The 20,086-nt window shown below is 35.3% G+C and overlaps 1 protein-coding gene across 1 annotated transcript in view; it reads right to left on the bottom strand.

The window, feature by feature from the left end:
* Positions 1-20,086, bottom strand: part of TMTC2 (transmembrane O-mannosyltransferase targeting cadherins 2) — a 390,535-nt gene that overhangs the window by 130,742 nt on the left and 239,707 nt on the right. The window contains exons 5-7 of the mRNA XM_028105476.2: positions 11,680-11,765; positions 11,015-11,199; positions 9,829-9,907 (exon numbers count right to left, since the gene is read on the bottom strand). Coding sequence (XP_027961277.2) covers positions 9,829-9,907; positions 11,015-11,199; positions 11,680-11,765 — 350 coding nt within the window. The remainder of the gene's footprint in view (positions 1-9,828; positions 9,908-11,014; positions 11,200-11,679; positions 11,766-20,086) is intronic.

The raw sequence follows: 20,086 nt of genomic DNA, 5'->3' as shown, positions 1-20,086 counted from the left end.
CAAGGAAATAAATCACTAAAAATAATTAATCAACAAATATTGGAGCCAATCCTTTTAAATGCTCAGAATTTTCCAAAATGCAGAAAATAAGACTGTGTGTGTTTTCATGTGCTGGTTGGTGGAGGTGATGATCCTCTCCTCAAAAATACAACACTGTCCTCAAGAGAACTACAATGGAGTAAGTAAAATGGCTTAATACAACTGAAACAATTAGGGATCACTAGAAATATAGGAAGTGCAAAACTGGGTTTAAAAACCAAAGTTTACATTGGAAAAAAAGAAAAAAAGAATGAATAAATATACTAGCCTGTAAAGAATTAATGAAAATAATGGTATTCAAAGAAATAAGACTTGAATATTTGCAGGAAGATGTCAGAAGAGTATAATAAAAGCATTTTCAGTTTTATATATATCTTCCTGGGAATATATTTCAAATGTATTTCTGGATCAAGCAATATGTCTCTATAATACATAATGAATAATTTAATCTATACTATCCTTTTTATATGAATATTACTTGCTAAGATATATCAGGTATTTAAAAATTCACCCTATTTGTAATGATTACTTGAAAGTAACAGTTCAAAAAATCCATACCCATAAGTCACATGTTGGTAAAAAAGACTTGTATTCTGGAAGAAAGCTTTGCATGCTCTTTTTTAATTCTTTATTCAATCTGAGTATAACAATAGCTTCTACCAGTGTAGATAAAATTAAAACTAAATAACAGCTCATGTGGGAAGTTAAGTGATTGATTTTTATGTAGAAAAGTCTTTCCTTACCTATTAGGAACAACAGATACAAATACATACACAGCAAAGTACATACAATTAGTAATGTACTTAATTTTATTTATTTTTTAAGTGTATTTATTTTCAAATTTTAATCTGTACACCCAACGTGGGGCTCAAACTCACGACCCTGAGACTAATAGTCATATGCTCTTCCGACTAAGGCAGCCAGGCACCCCAAGTAATAGGTTTAATTTTAAACTTTATTTGTATTACTTGATTATTCTAAATACATGCAACTTATAGTTTCCTTGACATCGATTTTCCAAACTGTGTCCTTTATAACAAGATTTTCTTCTTACTCAGGATTATATCCATTTCAACTAAATGTTATCAAAATTGGCATCTTTTAAGAATGCCAGATTTTGAAATCTAGTTAATTTCCCAGGTACAATATAACATCACCTCAATTTTTTTTTAAGATTTTATTTATTTATTTGACAAGAGACAGAGAGAGAGAGCAAAGATAGGCAGAGCGGCAGGCGGAAGGAGAGGGAGAAGCAGGCCCCCCTCTGAGCAAGGAGCCTGATGCAGGGCTCCATCCCAGGATCCTGGGATAATGGCCTGAGCTGAAGGCAGCTGCTTAAATGACTGACCCACCCAGGTGCCCCAACATCACCTCGATTTTTTAAAGAATAATCCAATCCATATTTACTGCTGAGTAGAAGATTCACTTCATGGACACTGCCCAATAAAAGAGTAAAATATATACTTTTTTTCTTATTTCTACTGAGCATCAGAAAACATTTTTTTTTCAAGCAGAAATAGTGAAACTCTGGAAATCAGAGAATAAGGACATAATTAGGTATTAATTTGAGTGTATTCATTTCCTTATAACTCAATTTAAAAATAAAGTTTTGAAACTTCAATCTTTTCCTTTACCACTAAACTGGCAAAAGTATGAATTAATGTAACAGGTGGGCTCATGTGGTTTTAATAGCAATGAAATATAATCAACTGTCTCATATCATATTTCCAGGAAAGCAAGTGACATCTAGACCAAGCATGATTCTTAGCAACCCTACTATTGGCATGAAAGTGTTCAAACTCCCCATAGGGACCATATATCTTCTGGTCCTGCATTTAATTGAAACTTTAAACAAAATATATTACCTATTTAATGCAGCTGAACTAGATGCTGGCCTCTGTAGTATAGACTAATGCCTTGCAAATTAATGTCTGTAACCATAGCACATAATGTAGAATCTGAACCAAGAGTGAATGGTAAAAAGAAGAAAATTAAACCACTGCAGTTTTATAATGTAAAACGAACTCTGAGGAGAAAATTTTATAGATTTTGAACATAAATTTTATATATTTATTCTTTTTGATACACAGCCAAAAAGTTCATGATTTCCTTATCTTGTTGGCTCTACATCTTACAAAGTGAACTTCTAAAATCTCTCAAATTTACATTTCACTTTCTTGGACTGGTGGACTACACACCTAACACTGATCTCCTGGTCTTGTCCTTTCTGACAATTAAAAAAATCAAAGTGCAATAAATAGATTTATCTTAAAAACTAGAAGTCTGTAACCTTTTTGGAGGTATATAGATCAATGGCTAATCCAATTATACGGTCATACTCATATTTGTAGGGCCGATTCACTAATTTTCAAGAGTGCCAATGGAAGCAATCATAGGAAAATCACCAGAACTCAAAAGAGGGGAAGCAGATGGTATAAAAAGCTTAACACTACCAGAGTGTTAATGCTTCCACACTTGAAGGATGTGAAGTTCAAATCTGACACAGCTGAAAACCATCTCCTTCATAGTCAGCATGCTAAATGCCTTGAGCAATCCACTAAAGAATAGCCAGTCACAGAAGAAAACATTAAGGATATGAACCATCACGTCAAAAATTAATTCTGAATTATCTTGATTCTAAATGAATTCTAAAACAAGGTGAAGTACACACGTGCGCACGCACACACACACGCGCGCGCGCGTCTTAGATAATCCAGCAAAAATAAATGATTCATTAAAAAAAAACAAACCTAGCCATACAGAAGGCTGAGAGAAAAACAGAATCATTTACAGCCATTCTACCAACTGAATTCAGCATATATTGTATATTATTTCAAGCAGAGTTAGGGTAAGTTTTCAAGAAAGAATTTTTGCATTTTGTTTTCAGGAGGTATATCTGACATTTTGTGTGTTAGTTCTTACCTAAGAGTAAGGAATCTAAAGATCACCAGTAGCCATTTATGACACTTGACTCTTTTATTCCACAAGTCTCTTTCTTAAAAATACAATTCTAAAATTTGGACCAGCTTTTTAATCCAAAAATTGCTCTAACAAATTCATTGTGTTTCCATTCACTGTCTTTTTTCCCCATTCTCTCTGACTGGCTCAATAAATTTAAGGAAATCTCTCATAATTAAAGAGCCGGGGTTTTTAAAACAAAACTGAAAATTAAATAAAAAATTCCTCCCTTATTAGAGAATATGAGGAGAAAACATCTTTTCAATTTCAAACCTATACAAGTAAAAGATTTGTTAGTTGCAGGCTGAGGGAGAAAAATATATTTTTTATCACTGAGCAGGGGTTTTTTAGGTATAGGGATGTGTATTTAAAAAAACTAGAAGTTTTCGGGATGCCTGGGTGGCTCAGTCAGTTGGGCGTCTGCCTTCAGCTCAAGTCATGATCCCAGGGTCCTGGGATCGAGTCCCTCATCGGGCTCCTTGCTCAGCGGGGAGCTTGCTTCTCCCTCTGCCTGCCACCCCCACTGCTTGTGCTCTCTCTCTCTCTGACAAATAAGTAAATAAAATCTTTAAAAAAAAAAAAACCTAGAAGTTTTCAGGAATAAGAGAATGAAAATGGTAAGATCAACATAAAGGCAAGTAAGGCCAAAAACAGCAATGGATCATTATCATGCCATTCCCCTGGAAGAAAAATACAATCTCTCTCTAACATAAAAAGCATGTTACCCACTGTAAACATGTTTTTTTAAAGAACGGGAAATTATAAAATATGTATGCAAATTGTGAAAACTAGTGTCACATTAGAAATAAAAAAGAGGTTTTTCCTATTTGGTTGGTTTGGTCCAGACAAGATAGGACAGCCTACAGTTATAGACAAAATATTCTTGAGGTTAGAGTGATATAATTTTCCATCTTATTTATAGGCATTTAACTATTAAGGAAAGGTACTGAAGAGCTCCAGACCAACTATGAAATCACCTAGAAAGTTCCATGAGAACAGGAACCATATGGGCTATTTCCATTTCATACCACGACCACCTCTGTAACCTCCACCTAGCACTTGTGACTTAAAACACATTTTTTTTTTTTTGTACACAGAGGTTATTCTAAACATAGTGATTACACAGTGCAATGACAAGGCAGTAACTCTAGATTCTCTCTTACTCCAGGCAACACATTATGCCCTTTTGTTCTCAAGATATATCACCAAGATGAAATGGCTTAAATTGCTTATATAATTACCTCAACAATTACTTTGCACTGAGAAAGCCAAGTAATTTTATTTTAAATAGTAAATAGGCTTAAAATGACCTTTGGGATTGGAAGGGCTCAAACTGAGAAAACTAATTGAAAGTTACAGCCTAATTTAGTTTTCCATAATCTCAGGAATATTCAAAAGCAATGTTTCGTATATATAATAAAGGAAATAAACAATTATAGAGAAATAAAAGGGAAAATTGAAGGTGGTTAAAAATTATCCTACATTAAAAAAATTTTAATATCCTGCCTATTTCATTTTTGTAGGAGTTTTTCTGATTTTTAGTAAAAATGAAGGTTTTTTAATATATGTTTGGACAAGCAATGACATGTACATCTATATCTACATCTACAGATATTTTGCTGATTTTTAAATAGATAAAAGCTATATTGACATAGTAAAAAACATACCAACTTCAGTAACACACAAGGGCTAAATAAAAAAAGCATTTGAATCTAAATCAGGAAACTACCCTTTTAGGGTGCTGGGCTGGCTCAGTCGGTAAAGCAGGCAACTCTTGATCTCGGGGTTGTGAGTGTGAGCTCCATGGAGGATATAGAGATCACTTAAAAATTTTAAAAAAATCTTAGCAGCGCCTGGGTGGTGCAGTTGGTTAAGTGTCTGCCTTTGGCTCAGGTCAGGATCCCAGGGTCCTGAGTTTGAGCCCCACGTCAGGCTCCCTGCTCAGCGGGGAGCCTGCTTCTCCCTCTCCTCCCCACTCGTGCTCTCTCTTGCTATCTCTGTCTCTCTCCCTCTCAAATAAATAAATAAAATCTTTAAAAAGAAAAAAATTTTAAATCTTAAAGAAAAAAAGGAAACTACTCTTTGGGTTTCAACACAAACTCTAATCCTAAAAAGATCGGCTCAACTCTTTAATTACTACTTTAATTTCTACTTTGTAAAGTAAAAGAGATTATATTAGGAAGAATGTTTAAGATAAGAATCTTCCATCTCTAACATTCTAAGATCCTAAAATACAACTATAATTTGAGAAGAGGACTAACCGATCCTAAAATACAACTATAATTTGAGAAGAGGACTAACCGAGATTCAATCAAGGCCTACAATAGATGTCAGAATAAAGAAAAATTTTGACTAAGTCTAGAGGAAAAAATATGTCTTGACAGGAAAAGGAGAAGAAACTCTAACCTAAATATGACAATTTTAATTTAGAGGGTGTACTCTATTACTGGAATTAAGTTAATTGGGCATTAACTGAGTATGCTGTTTCACTTTTCGTTAGCATAGTTAACGTTAAAAGAGGGCTTTTGATTGTGGTTGCTGAGAGATAAAGGAAAATGGACTTCAAGAGAAAAGACAGAAATTGTAGACAGGACAGAACTAAATACAATCCCTGTTGAATGTCCGTGACCGCAAGGCCATCATAATGACAAAATCTTATCTATAAAGAAATCATACTTACTTTGGTAAATACAGAAAGAACTGACAGAATACAACCAAAGATACAAAAATCCAAACCCCCAACAAACTTTTGGGGTTTACAGGCCTCAGAAAGGACAGTGACTACAATGGAAAGTAATATTATGAAACACCCACCAGGTTGGGCATTTAGTCCAATATGCTGTACTTTCACTATCTAAATCAATCCTTAAACTGAAGCTACTATTATGGCCATCTTATAGATGGGGAAACTGAGGCTTCAGTTAAGTATTGTGCTCAAGTCACTTAGCTTAAGGGTCAAAGCCATAGTGTGAACCTCTCTGACTTCACACTATAGTGAATCCCCATTTAACCCAAGCTATTGTCTCAAGAAGAAACTGAGACCCTCAGAAATAAAGTCTTAACTGGCTAGGAGCAATTTTAACCATTATTTGTGATGTTGTCTCTTAATATTTCATGTATTCAAATACTTCACTAATTACAAAAGCCACTTGGTGAAAGTTTATTTATTTATAAAATAATACTTAGTATCTGCTTTATGGTACTATGAAATCAAAAAGAATAATGAAAATATATTTTAGTTTTTGTTTTTTAAGTTTACTTAGGAATTGGAACAAAAAAATAAGTCTTAGGATAAAATATAGAAAAAATTGAGTTGGGAAGCAAATTAATCAAACTTGCTATTTTCTGTTAACACAGAAATGGGAAAATATGCTCATTTGGTGCTCAGGATAAGTCGACCACTGGCATGTAGCATACAGAACAGAAGTTTCTCGTAAAATGTTCAAAGGACGGGAAAATGCAAAGGACCAGAGAGTTTCATTTTGTTTTTTTAAAAAAGCAACTGCAATGAACTGAGTTATTACACGAAAAAGAACATTCAAATATAGTTGTATTTTTTCACACATACTCCTTTATTTCTCCTAACCTCCAAATACACTAGAAAATAGGATTCAGGGGCGCCTGGGTGGCTCAGTCGTTAAGCGTCTGCCTTTGGCTCAGGTCATGATCCCAGGGTCCTGGGATCAATCCCCGCATAGGGCTCCTCTCCCACTCCCCCTGCTTGTGTTCCCTCTCTCGCTGTGTGTCTCTCTGTCAAATAAATAAATAAAATCTTTGAAAAAAAAAAAAAGGAAAGAAAAGAAAACAGGATGGAAAAAGGATAATGTTTTTATGTATAAACACAAGTGCTGGGGGGCAGGTCTTGAATGTGTCACTGAATGAGCCCTGAGAAAAATGAATACTTACAGGCTGAATCTAGCCAGACATTATAATCCATCACGGATCCCTAAAGGGCACTAATAATATGTAAATGTGTGAATTAGAAGACATATTCAAGGCTGCTGATAAACTTGATAGGATAATCAGCACACGCTGACAGACTAATGAAACTGATGAACTGATAGGGCAGCTTATCTCCTGGGCCATTTTTCCTCTTGTCAAATGGAGGCTAATCAAAATGTATTAGGAGTTAAAGCAAATACTCGGAGGATTTCACCCATTTGATTAAGAGGTGAACTCACTCTGAGAAAATTATAGTTTCGTGAACAACTGAAACTACGAAATCTGCTCAGCTGATAGACCCTCACCTAAAATTAAACAGAAGGCAACTACCATAATTATGGAAAAAATCTGGAATTTTAAATTATATGGGGATTCTCCCCTCACAAATTGTTAGAGTGCTTTTCAGAGTCTGGGCAAAATGAACTCTTTCGATAACGAAAAATAGGACAAAGGACTAAGCAATAACCCCAGGGACACACTTGTCTTTTGCTGCTGGTGTGCGCTCAGCATCTGTGTAACCATATGAGAGACAGATCCCAAGGTACCGGTTGAATTTTCAATCAAATTTATTTGCATAAAATAATTGAATGAATTTTCTGAAATCACTAACTATAGCGAGTACAACACTTCCTATTAACAATAGGAACTGCCATATGCAGTCTGTTGCCAAGGAGCTGAGTCCTCTCCTCATTTAAAGGACATCTTATTTGATAATTCAGGAAAATTGAGAAGGCCTTCCCATGCATTAGCCTTAAAAATAAAATCATAAATGAAAACCATTGTGCCTTAGAGAAAGCTGGAGAAAACAATCCTTCTAATATTCATTTTGACATGAAAAACTATACTGCATTAATACAGAAAAGTTAATTCAACTGACAAATCTAGGTGCTAGACACAAAGCTCTATGGACACGTATATGGGTGGATAGATTGATGGTAAAATGCTGGAGAGTGAAAGCTACCGCTTTAATTCTTAAGAGCGTGATGGCAAAAAGTACACTTAATGAAACTAGATTTTTACCTTTTAGTAATTATACCAAAGAGAAAAGAAACCATGACTAAAAATACCCTAGGGGCCCTCTTTTACATGAGTATTAAATCACTCCACTGCTGCATAGGCTAACCCGGGGTGGGATTCCCTGACACATGAAATGAAAATACTGACCTCTGCCAAATTATGTTTTGGTTTTTTTTTTTTTCTATTTACTGACCTGTGCCTCATTCTATCTCTAAACTATTTCTAATTTTTTTTTTTCTCATTTAGGAAAAAGAGGAAGTGAGTGTGTTTGCTAGCCATATATTTTCTAGTGTGGGAAGGTTTGGGATTTTTTTGTGTGTGCTCAAGCCAAACAGCTACTATCAAATTTCTCAAATCGTAGCATATAGAAGCATCAAATAATCCTAAAGATTATATACTCTCATTTATTTCATATGCAGAAAAATAGTAAACAACTTAACCAACTTTCACGAGAAAGGAAAATCTGAATTTGCGATTTGTGCTTTGGAGAACAATATTTGATTTGAAGACAAAGGCAACTTTTTTCCCCTCTCCTTTATCTGGCAATAGCAAAGCTAGTCAATCAGCAGGACATCTTAAACTGTAGGGATTCTTTTCCAAGAGTCATATCATATACTAAATAGGTACTGAATAGGGAGTTTTTAGTGGTGTCTACTATCAAATAGATATGGTAACAATTTTACTATAAGGCAGTCACAGATCAATCACAGACAATAGGTAGGTTATTCTATTAGAAATTCTAGTTCCTGACCTCTTGCACCTAGAACAATCCATGTCCTAACTTACATACTCTCTGACTAACAAGACAACTGAACTAATTATTCAATGTAGAAAAGGAATGATGGTAGTAGCACATTTACATTCTTCACAGTACTGTTCTTACTCTAAAATAATACTCAGAAAAACCTACTGTGATCCAAAACCTTATCAATGAAAACCACACAAGTTGGTTCAGTGATTCTCATCTTTTTTTTTGAAATTTTTTTATTATATTATGTTAATCACCATACATTACATCATTAGTTTATGATGTAGTGTTCCATGATTCATTGTTTGCGTGTAACACCCAGTGCTCCATGCAGTACGTGCCCTCTTTAATACCCATCACCAGGTTAACCCATCCCCTGACCCCCTCCCCTCTAGAACCCTCAGTTTGTTTCTCAGAGTCCATAGTCTCTCATGGTTCGTCTCCCCCTCTAATCCCCCCCCTTCATTTTTCCCTTCCTATCTTCTTCTTCTTCTTTTTTTTTTTTTTAACATATAATGTATTATTTGTTTCAGTGCTACAGGTCTGTGATTCAACAGTCTTAAAATTATAAGCACAAAAATCATGACTCTATATCATGCCATGTATATTTGGGGGAATCTTCTGATTAAGAACATAGCATGATCAAATATTATCATGAATTTGATAAATCATTAAGCTACAAATCTTTATTCACTATTTTTAATCTCTAGAGTCTAGCTAATATTCAAAACCCAAATGGGTTTAAGAGTAGCTTGCAAAAACTCTGGGATCTGGCCAATTTGTTTAAAATTTATTTTATGTTGATGCATTTATTTGCTCTTGTTAGAATAAGTGTGCTTTGTCTGGGTGTCTGGGTGGCTCAGTCAGTAGAACATGCTTCTCTTGATCTCTGGGTCATGAGTTTGAGCCCCACACTGGGGGTAGAGTTTACTTAAAAAAAAAAAATGTGTTTTGTGAAAATTTGAATGTATATCACCCAACTGTGAATAAGTTGTATGTGTGTGTGTGTGTGTGTGTGTATGAGGATTAATGATATGATTTATTAGAATTCTATTTAACAGAAGCACAAATTTTAATTTCTTTTAATTTCTGAAATATGAGTTAAAATATTACATTTTACTTACCCATCATGTTGTACAAGCTCTGTGGAGCAAACTGCCTTGGCATTTTCTGAATTGCTTCCTTGTATACACTAAGTGCATCCTATTTCAGGAAACAAAAAAGAGACAAAGTACAGGGATATTCACTACAAATAAAATAGTAACATCCTTCCCAATTCAAAACCTTCCCTTGCTATTTCTAAATGGTTCATTAGAGAAAAATAAATGAGCTGGCTTTTGATATCATTCTACCTCAATTTCATATATGAAAATATTCAACCCAGTAAGTGAAGAAGGCCATATAAAAATCTAGTTCAACAAGCAGTCAAATGTTACCAAAGCTCATTTATTTTTAAGATCAATTTTCCAGTTCACATAGATGATTCAGTTAAAAAAAAAAAAAAACTAGTAAAATTCACACATGGAAGTTACCCATAATATCTAAAATCTATAGTTACTTCAAGCCAGGCAACCAAGTAGGATCTAAACAAAATAGCAGCTAACAAATCTTCTGGCTACTGAGATCCACTGAGATTATGAAATGCAATTTATTTAGAAAAATTATATCTTTATCTTTATATTGCAGTCTTAATACATGGTGTAAGAGTATGCGTTTGAGAGACAGGGAGAGGGAAGGAGGAGCAATATTAAACGTGAGAGAAGAAACCCACGCAGGCATGCCTCTTGCGAGAGAAAGGGTACACACCCCTCCCAGCTTCCTGTACAAGATCCCATCTCCTTTACTCTTCCTCTCGCCCCAATTAAAAAAATAAATTTTCATTTTATTACTATTGTAAAAAGAATTAAAATAAATGGGTAAGATTAGCACCAAATCACTCCCTTAATACCCAGAATATAAACAATGTATTTTTTAAACATCAAACGCTGGATATAAGATAACAATAATAATCTGTCTTGGATCATAAAATCAAAGAGACTAATAAGCAAATAAGCTTGAGACACAATGCATGTTATTTCCCTTTTTAGAAGAGCTACAAGTGCTCTGAGAAATTCACAGCAAAGAAATCTTAAGTTTTGTTTAGCAGAGGTTCTTTTCCAAATGAATTTCACCATAAAACTCTCTGACTAAAAACTCATATTAATTTCTGAAGTGATCATAGTGTCCCTGCAATGAGATCTCAGGGTGGAAAACATGGAGATTCGGATCAAGAACACGAGGGAAGGAAAAAGGCCGGGGTCTGGGCCTGACCTCATAGTGTCCCTGTTCATGATAGAGTTTGCCCAGGTTGTAGAGACAGCTGGTAACTGAGCTCTTATGTGCATGAGGGTCCTTTAGGTTTTCATCAGGGATCTCAGAACACTTGAGGAACGTGCGTCGGGCTTCTTCTGTCTTCCCTTGGTTCATGAGAATAATACCGGTGTTTAAATACGCAGCTGAGGGGGAAAAAATGGGAAATATAAATGTGAGAAGATGATATACACTGTGACAACAATAACGTTACCTTTACTCCAATTTAGTTTCTATGGATTAGTTCTGATTTTATAAGAAAACCAAGAAATAAATACTTAGGGAACAAATATATATGGGAACAACAATGCAGTAAGGAGTTCAGGTGTCAATAAAAAATACATGGATAGTCTTTGCCCTCGAAGAGCTCAAAATATTTTGAGCTTAAACTCTAGATGCATAAAAGCTGCATTTACCTTAATATGTTAAAAAATGATAAATGGTTATCGAAACATGATTAAATAGAGAGAGATGTAATTGTTAGAGGCTCATAATCTGATTGGTAAATCTTCAGAAATAGGAATAGCATGTTTTTTTCTCTCTGAGGCTGTAAGTCACCAAGATAATTTTCGAGGATAAAGAAGGAAAAAAAAGGGGTGTTTTCAAAGAACTTGAATATTACTTACAAGCCAGGGTAGGCCTGCTTCCGATCGCCAGTTTGTAATAATGTAATGCTTCTGCGAACCTGCTGTTCTCCTGTAGAAGTAACCCTCTGCATGAGGAAAATGGAAATTTGAAGAAGGACTGTATTACTATCCATAAAACCACAAATTTGTATTTTATATTTCAAAAATAAAAATGGTTAAAGGGGCTCTAAAAATGCTGACCTGGTACTATAAAAATAAATTCTTAATAGAAGGAAATGATTCCTCAGGACAGAAAATACTGGAGAGGTATCAGCTACATTTACATTGCATTAGAAAGTATTAAGAAGTATTTTCAAAGAGCCCTTTACCCCCAGTGAACTTTTTCCTTTCCAGCAGTTTTTCTCTCCCACTGAAACGACAAACCACCCGGATTTCATCTTAGAGCATGCACAGTTTTTCATCAGTTCAGAAAGGAAACTTGTCTAAGGCAGTGATTACACACACACACACACACACACACACACACACACACACACACACACACACATTTAAACATGAGAACAAGAGGTGCCTCTCTCACTAACTATATTACTGGGGAAATATTTGTCCGTGACTGCCTGAAAGGCAAGAGGTAACCTGGGTGAACAAGATAAAGAGCCAGAATTTAATCAGATGGCATAAAGGAACAGAGACAAAGACTGAAGGTTATCCACATTGTTATTTCCTTATTTTCTGGATTTGGTCAAATAAGTCTGAATTGCAGGACACTGAGCAAATCTCACGTCACTGTTGTGAGACATGTTTTTGACTACTGACCCTCAGGCCCCACGGGCCTCCTGAGGAAGCCACTGGCCACGTGGATTACCCATCATTCCAGACCCCACCCTCATGACCTCAATCAGAATCAATTATAGTCATATCTGTGAAAATACAGTGTCAGAGGGCTGGACTAAGTTCAAAAAGCTCTCTCAGATGCTTTTTGGCCTATTCCTAGTCTCTTGTAATCAGCGAGTATCTTACAGACATTTGGCACCTCTATCAGGCCTGAGTACTGCTCTTATCAACCTCAAACTGCAGAGTCTACTTGCCAGCCGCTGAAGCCTTTGCAAAATGAGCAGGTTACCGATAAAAATGTATCTTTTTGTAGAATATTTTTAAAAACATTCAGCTTACTATTTAATGGGCAGCACTGAAAACATCTGAAGAAAATCATTTCAAAATTAAAGTTTGCTCACTCGTATCATTAGCAACGATTAACCTCACTTTTCTTTTTTTTTTTTTCTTTCTCTTTTGGGGGGTGGAGGTGGTGGGCAGAGAGACTCTTGAGCAGGCCCCATGCCCAGCTTGTGAGCCTGATACGGGGCTCCATCCCACAACCCTGAGATCGTGACCTGAGCCAAAATCCAGAGGCGGACACTTAAATGACTGAGCCACCCAGGCACCCTAACCTCACTAATTCTAGTATTTGTTTAAAGGTCATCTGAATAGATCAAACCATTCCAAAACACATTAACATCACTTATGTAGATACCTAAAATGTACATTTCTATAGAAAGTTTTGAGCAACAATTTGATCATGAAATTGATACACTTTGCTGTTGAGTATACTTTTTAGCTGCTAGAAACAGTCTCCTACAGTACTCAAGAGTATGTGAATATGTTCAGTTGCCTTTAAAAGCAGGTATGGTTTCACTTATTTGTGGAGCCTAAGGAATAGCACGGAGGACATTAGGAGAAGGAAGGGAAACATGAAGGGGAGGGGAATCAGAGGGGGAGATGAACCATGAGAGACTGTGGACTCTGAGAAACAAACTGAGGGTTCTAGAGGTGAGGGGGGTGGGGGGATGGGTTAGCCTGGTGATGGGTATTAAGGAGGGCACGTTCTGCATGGAGCACTGGGTGTTATACGCAAACAATGAATCATGGAACACTACATCAAAAACTAATGATGTACTGTATGGTGATTAACATAACATAATAAAAAAAATAATAAAGTAGAAGGAACAATGTTCAAAAAAAAAAAAAGGCATGTATATACCTGAAACTAATATAACACTTTATGTCAACTACACTTCAATAATAATAAAAAAAAATTTAATGTAACAAAGGGATGCTATATTCTTTGTAAAGACCTGAGTCTCTTCTTAAAAAAATAAAGGTGAAAACTGTTGGGGCGCCCTGGGTGGCTCAGTCGTTAAGCGCCTGCCTTCGGCTCAGGTCATGATCCCAGGGTCCCGGGATTGAGCCCCGCATGGGGCTCCCTGCGCGGCGGGAAGCCTGCTTCTCCCTTTCCCACTCCCCCTGCTTGTGTTCCCTCTCTCGCTGTGTCTCTCTCTGTCAGATAAATAAATAAAATCTTTAAAACAAACAAACAAAAAAGGTGAAACTGTTAAAGAGAAAGAACACTCACGTGTTTCCAAAAAAGGAGTAGTATTTTTCTTTACAATAATAATTTTATTGACAAAACACTGGATTTCCAGTTAACAAAGCTCATATGCATTATCTCATTTCAGAAACTTATCTACTACCCTAGTACTGTAACACCCAAGCTTCTGTGACGGCTCTTTACCACGTTTACAGAACCCATTCTTTATTTACTGAAGAGAGGACAGAGGAATAGAACCCCTTCACATTGAAATAGTTATGGTAACAATAACAAAGTTAAACTTATTTCACACTTAAAATGTGTCAAGCACATCACAGAAAATTCACTTGTTTATTACTCGACAGTCACCTTATGAGGCAGGCTATTATTATTAGCCCCATTTTACAGAAGATGAGCTTCAGACAAGGAAAGTTCAGCAACACACCAAAGGTCACACAACTGGTGAGAAGTGCGCTATAGGTGAAGCCCAGCTATCCGATTATAAAAGAGGCTACACTGTAACAAATCATTCATACCAAAGGCTTTTCCAGAACTGTTTAAAACTGAGGACAGTGTTCGTTTACATGCTGATCATGTCAATAAAATCTTCTGGATTCTATGTATATTAAAAATAAAAACACATTTTAATATACCATCAAGCCAGAATCTAATGAGAAAACATTTTATTCATATTACATGAAGTTGCTTTATAATTAAGGAAACTGGCTCATGCTATACATGAATGTGAAGTTGAAATGACTTCTGAGAAAGAAATGGAAATAACAAGTTATTGATCTCTGAATACTAAGTGGTGGGGTCACTTTTACATACCTGTGTTTGGGGGTGGATATATTATATAGTATTTTCTAATAGAAGAAAATATTTCACTTCTCATCTTTATCCCCCAATGATTTATCTTTGAGAAACAATGAAATTAAGCACCCAGTGAAGAAGAACACAAATTGGGGAAACATAATAAATATTATTTTAGTCAAAGGAAGAAAACACATCTGGATCTATAAAGTACTATTCATTCAAACAGTTAAATTTTAGAACACTGTATTTCAAAAAAACAAAAAAACACCACACACATACACACATACATAAAACAACAAAATACCCTCCCTTAAATCCTTTTGACTATTTTCAATCTGATTTTGATCACATATTCTAGGAATTACCATTGAGTATGTAGAATTTCTTTTTCCCTGTGAAAGTTCTGCCCATCTTTATGCCAGTCTCCCCTAACAACGCTGTCTTTGTCCAAAATGCCATTTTTAAAGAATCACAATAATTGAGACACTTGATAAATGAAAACCAGTCAAACCCATGATAACAGTGGATTGGACAGAGTTAAATGCAAACATTAAATGTAAATAGGCATACAAACCCCTAGCTGACAGAGACAGATGGAGAACATTTATTTAGCACCGTGTTTCTCATTCAGGGATGACTTCTGTCCTCCCCACCCGGTCCCCCAGAGAACATTCGACAATGTCTGGAGACATTTATGTTGTCATATCGGGGTGGATTCTACTGGCATCTAGTGGGTAGAGGCCAGGGATGCCGCTAAATATGTAAACATGTTAGAAGATATAAGATAGCCCCCAAAATAAAGAATTTTCTGGCCCCAAATACCAATAGTGTTGAAGTTAATAATGATACCACATTTTGCATCTCGTATGTACTAACTGCAACACATTTCTTCAGACCTTATCTCTATGTCCCTGACAATCACATACATGAACTATGCGAAGAATAGAGAAAATAAGAAATCAAGCTAAATTATTTTAGGGATTATTTTTCAATAAAAATCTAATTTATCATCATTTCTACTTTTTTCATTAAAAAAAGGCAAAAAGGAAATGGAATTTTCTTAAAAATTACAAAGAAAAAGCATGCCAGTCCCACTTTTAGCAGTACATCTGAGCAAATTGTCAGTGGCTCTTTGTAATAAGATTACCCTCTATATAGAACTGTAGAAGCATACAGATTTTCAAGCAAAGCTATCTTTTGCCTCAGGTTCTAACAAGGTCTTTCAAAATGGTTGAAATCTGAGATATTCAAGGGCTGGTATTTTTTTTAAAGATTTTATTTGTCAGAAAGAGAGAGAGAGAGAGAGAGAGAGAGAGAGGGAGAGAGAGAGAGCACAAGTAGGCAGAGCGGTAGGGAGAGGGAGAAGCAGGCTCCCCACTGAGCAGGGAGCCTGATGCGGGACTCGATCCCAGGACCCTGGGATCATGACCTGAACTGAAGGCAGATTGCTTAACCAACTGAGCCACCCAGGCGTCCCCAAAAGTTGGTATTAATAAAGCACATCAGTAGATGAAAAGTATACTTTTCAAAAATTTACAGGATGCTATATAAGCTGATGTTTACACAGAACGTGGGTGAAACAGGATGCAGTTTACATAGAGTCATACACCTTTAAAACTAGGGAAATACTAAAAGATAGTAACTTTCTCCCGTTTTTTTTATTTCATTAAAGCATAACTTGTGGCACTCCTACAACATATTAAACATTGACAATAAGATTATAAACAAACGAATAAATAGTTTTTGAATGAACTGTCTTAGAGTGGAGCTAGACAAGCAAACAGTCACAACACAGTGTATATAAAGCATGAAGTGTTTTTGGGAACACATGAAAGGTACACCTTCCCAAGCTGACAAAGTCAGGTGAGGTTCCTAGAGAAGTCAAGGATGCAGGGAATGACGTTCCAGACAGATCAATTCATGCATATAAAAAATCAAAGACATCATTTCAATCAGCCAATAGAAATAATGACAGGCTTTGTAGAAATTAAATGACAATCTACATAGGAAAAAAAAAAAAAGAAAATGGAAAGCTGAAACAAAGTTAAGATTTTGTTATTAAGAGACTATTTCAGTAATAAATAATTTGGCTACTCCCAGCAATGTCCACAATAGCCAAACTATGGAAAGAGCCCAGATGTCCATTAACAGATGAATGGATAAAGAAGTTGTGGTATATATAAAATGGAATATTACACAGCCATCAAAAAATGAGATCTTGCCATTTGCAACAACGTGGATGGAACTATAGAGTATTATGTTAAACGAAATAAGTCAATCAGAGAAAGACAATTATCATATGATCTCACTCGTGTGGAATTTAAGAAACAAAACAGGATCATAGGGGAAGGGAGGTAAAAATAAAACAAGATGAAATCAGAGAGGGAGACAAACCATAAGAGACTCAATCTCAGGAAACAAACTGAGGGTTGCTGGAGTGGAGGGGAGTGGGAGGGATGGGGTAACTGGGTGATAGACTTTCGGAGGGCATGTGATGTAAAGAGCACTGCATGTTATATAAGACTGATGAAACACTGACCTCTACCTCTGAAATTAATAATACACTATATGTTAATTAATTGTATTAAATTAAAAAAAGTTTGGCAATTCCCTGGGCAAACATACTTAGTAATCCAAATAAATCAGATAACTTAATGTTTACAAAATAATGGTTCACAAAATAATTTGTAAGCCCTACGGCCTGAGTACAGTAGTCCCCCCTTATCCATGGTTTTGCTTTCCACAGTTTCAGTCATCCGTGGTCAACCGTGGTTGAAAGACAATCTTCCTTCTGATGAATCTTCAGAAGGTCCATAGTAGCCCAACACTACCTCACAAGGCCTGTATCATTCCCCTCATCTCATCAGGTAGCCATTTTATCATCTCACACCATCACAAGAAGAAGAATGAGTACAGTACAATAAGATATTGTGAGAGAAAAAGAGAGATCACATTCACATAACTTTTATTATGGTATACTGTTATAACTGCTCTATTTTATTACTGTTGTTGGTAATCTCTTACTGTGCCTAATTTATAAATTAAACTTTATCATAGGGATGACTGTACAAGAAAAAATATATAGTCTATATAGGGTCTGGTACTACCCACAATTTCAGGCATCCACTGGGGGGTTTTGGAACATATCCCTCATAGATAAGTACTCCACTGGGACTACTATAGTAACAAAAATATGTTCATCCTAAATTGAGATGTTTTTCTGAATTTTATTTTGATTGTCCTTTAACACATGTAGGTACTTCAAAACTAAGATGCTTTTCCTGAGAGATAAAATATTATAAATTTTAGATGTTCAATTTTATCCTAAGGTATTTATGCATTTGAAATTTCCCAAATGAAATTAATTAGCATTGGTTTGGAGACATATTTGAACTTTCCATTAACCCAAATTTCCTAATCAAATTTGCTAATTTAGCTAATGACTCTAATAATGACATTTTATATAATTTAACTGTGAAATGGCATTACAGTTGCATTTATTCTGTTTTTTTTTTCAAGACTTATGCTTAGTTTTAGGCTATGTTTATAATAGGACACTTGGAAAAATAAATCTTACATCTCTATTATCAAACAGAAGTGACAAGAGCATGTCGTGCAAATACACACAAATGCTTTCGCATCTTGCTTGATAAAATAGGTATCAGGCAGAAATCTCAAGTGACTATACCAGCAATAAATGGAATCTATATAGAGGGTAATATTATTATAAAGAGCCACTGACAATATGCTCAGATGCACTGACAAAAGTGAGATGGGCATGCTTGTTCTTTTTAATTTTTAGAAAATTCCATTTCACTTTTGCCTTTATGAAAACAGTCAAGAGAAATGATAGCTTGAAAAAATAAACCTGGTTAATAAAATGAGTAAGTTACTACTACTTGAATAAACTGCAGTAATTCCAAGGTTTTAGACTGACACAGGGCTCGGGAATTAAGTATCTAATTCATACTAACCACTGAACACATAAAAAGAACCATGGCCAATCAGAAAGCCAGGCTTGGTAATGTGAGTAAGCTCTGTCCAATGAGATGAAAGCACAGTGGTCTGTGTACCTCTTAGGAAAGGTCCTAAAAGAAGAGAGACCATGTTCTCCCTTAGCCTTTCTTCCTTCTGCTGACTGTAAGGTATAAGTCCTGTTCTGAGGATTGTGGCAAGTAAATAGCCCTTCATGAAACTCTCCTATGACCCCTGGGGGCTACACACCTCTGGACTTCTTTTTTGTAAGATGGAGAATACAATTTTAACTAGTTTAAGCTAATGTTCTTTTGGGTTTCTTATCACTTGCACACCAAACACTTTCCCAACTGATAAAATGCCATAGGCATTTTATATACATATGTATATATGTATATATATTTTATGTATATATGTATTAAATACAATACTTTGTTTTGTATTTCTTTATTTTCTTTTTTTAAACCATTAAGGCCATAAAATACATAATATCAAGTATTGCTCTGCTAGAGTATTTTAAGGAAAACTTCTAATTATATTTGAATGAATAAAAAAAAAAAATGAGCTGTCTGGTTTTGAGTGATAACCAGACTAGGCGATTGCCACGTATAAAAATAGCAGTTCATATATTTATTTAAAATTATAAAACTTAAGAGCATAATGGGTGCATGAAATTGGAACCCTTAAATTAAGCTCCTAGACATCCAAGTGGTCAGAGTTATCACTCTTCACCCAAAAGAGTAATGACATTAGTAGCATTTTTTGATAAAAGCATTTTAATTAATCCTCTCAATCCCCAAATAACTGGAAAGAAGGAAACTCACAGGAATTGTCAAGTGAAATGAAATAGGTAGGATTTTCATCTCAGAAGGAAAAAAAAAAAGATTCAGTGAGATATAACTGATTGAACTGGAGCTCCAAAAGAGATACCATGGATGAAAGTTGTATTTTCTGGTCTCATGTGGCACTTCTATGGCTTTCAGGTCACCCTAGGATAATAAACTTTGATTTTTGAGGATCAAACAAAAGAATTCTCTCTACTCATATCTTTTTTCTCAAATCATAAACTCAGCTTTCTCTCCTCCCCCCCTTTTTTAATTAAATTATTTCAATTTAAGAGGTAAAAATGATATCTTTTACAAAGATGACTCTGGGTGTAAAAAGCACTAACAAGGAAGTGGACATTGATTGTTGCACATAACCTCAACATATGAGAATAATATTTCATATATATGCTACAAAAAGCATAACTTAACTGGATAGTTATTTTAAACTACTGCTAAGTTATTA

Source organism: Eumetopias jubatus, unplaced genomic scaffold, assembly GCF_037043125.1.
Source record: "Eumetopias jubatus isolate StellerSeaLion01/CBP00866 unplaced genomic scaffold, mEumJub1_p1.0 scaffold_8, whole genome shotgun sequence".
NCBI lineage: Eukaryota > Metazoa > Chordata > Mammalia > Carnivora > Otariidae > Eumetopias > Eumetopias jubatus.
The sequence above is the reverse complement of the archived record's forward strand: the minus strand, read 5'-3'. Positions and strand labels throughout refer to the sequence as shown.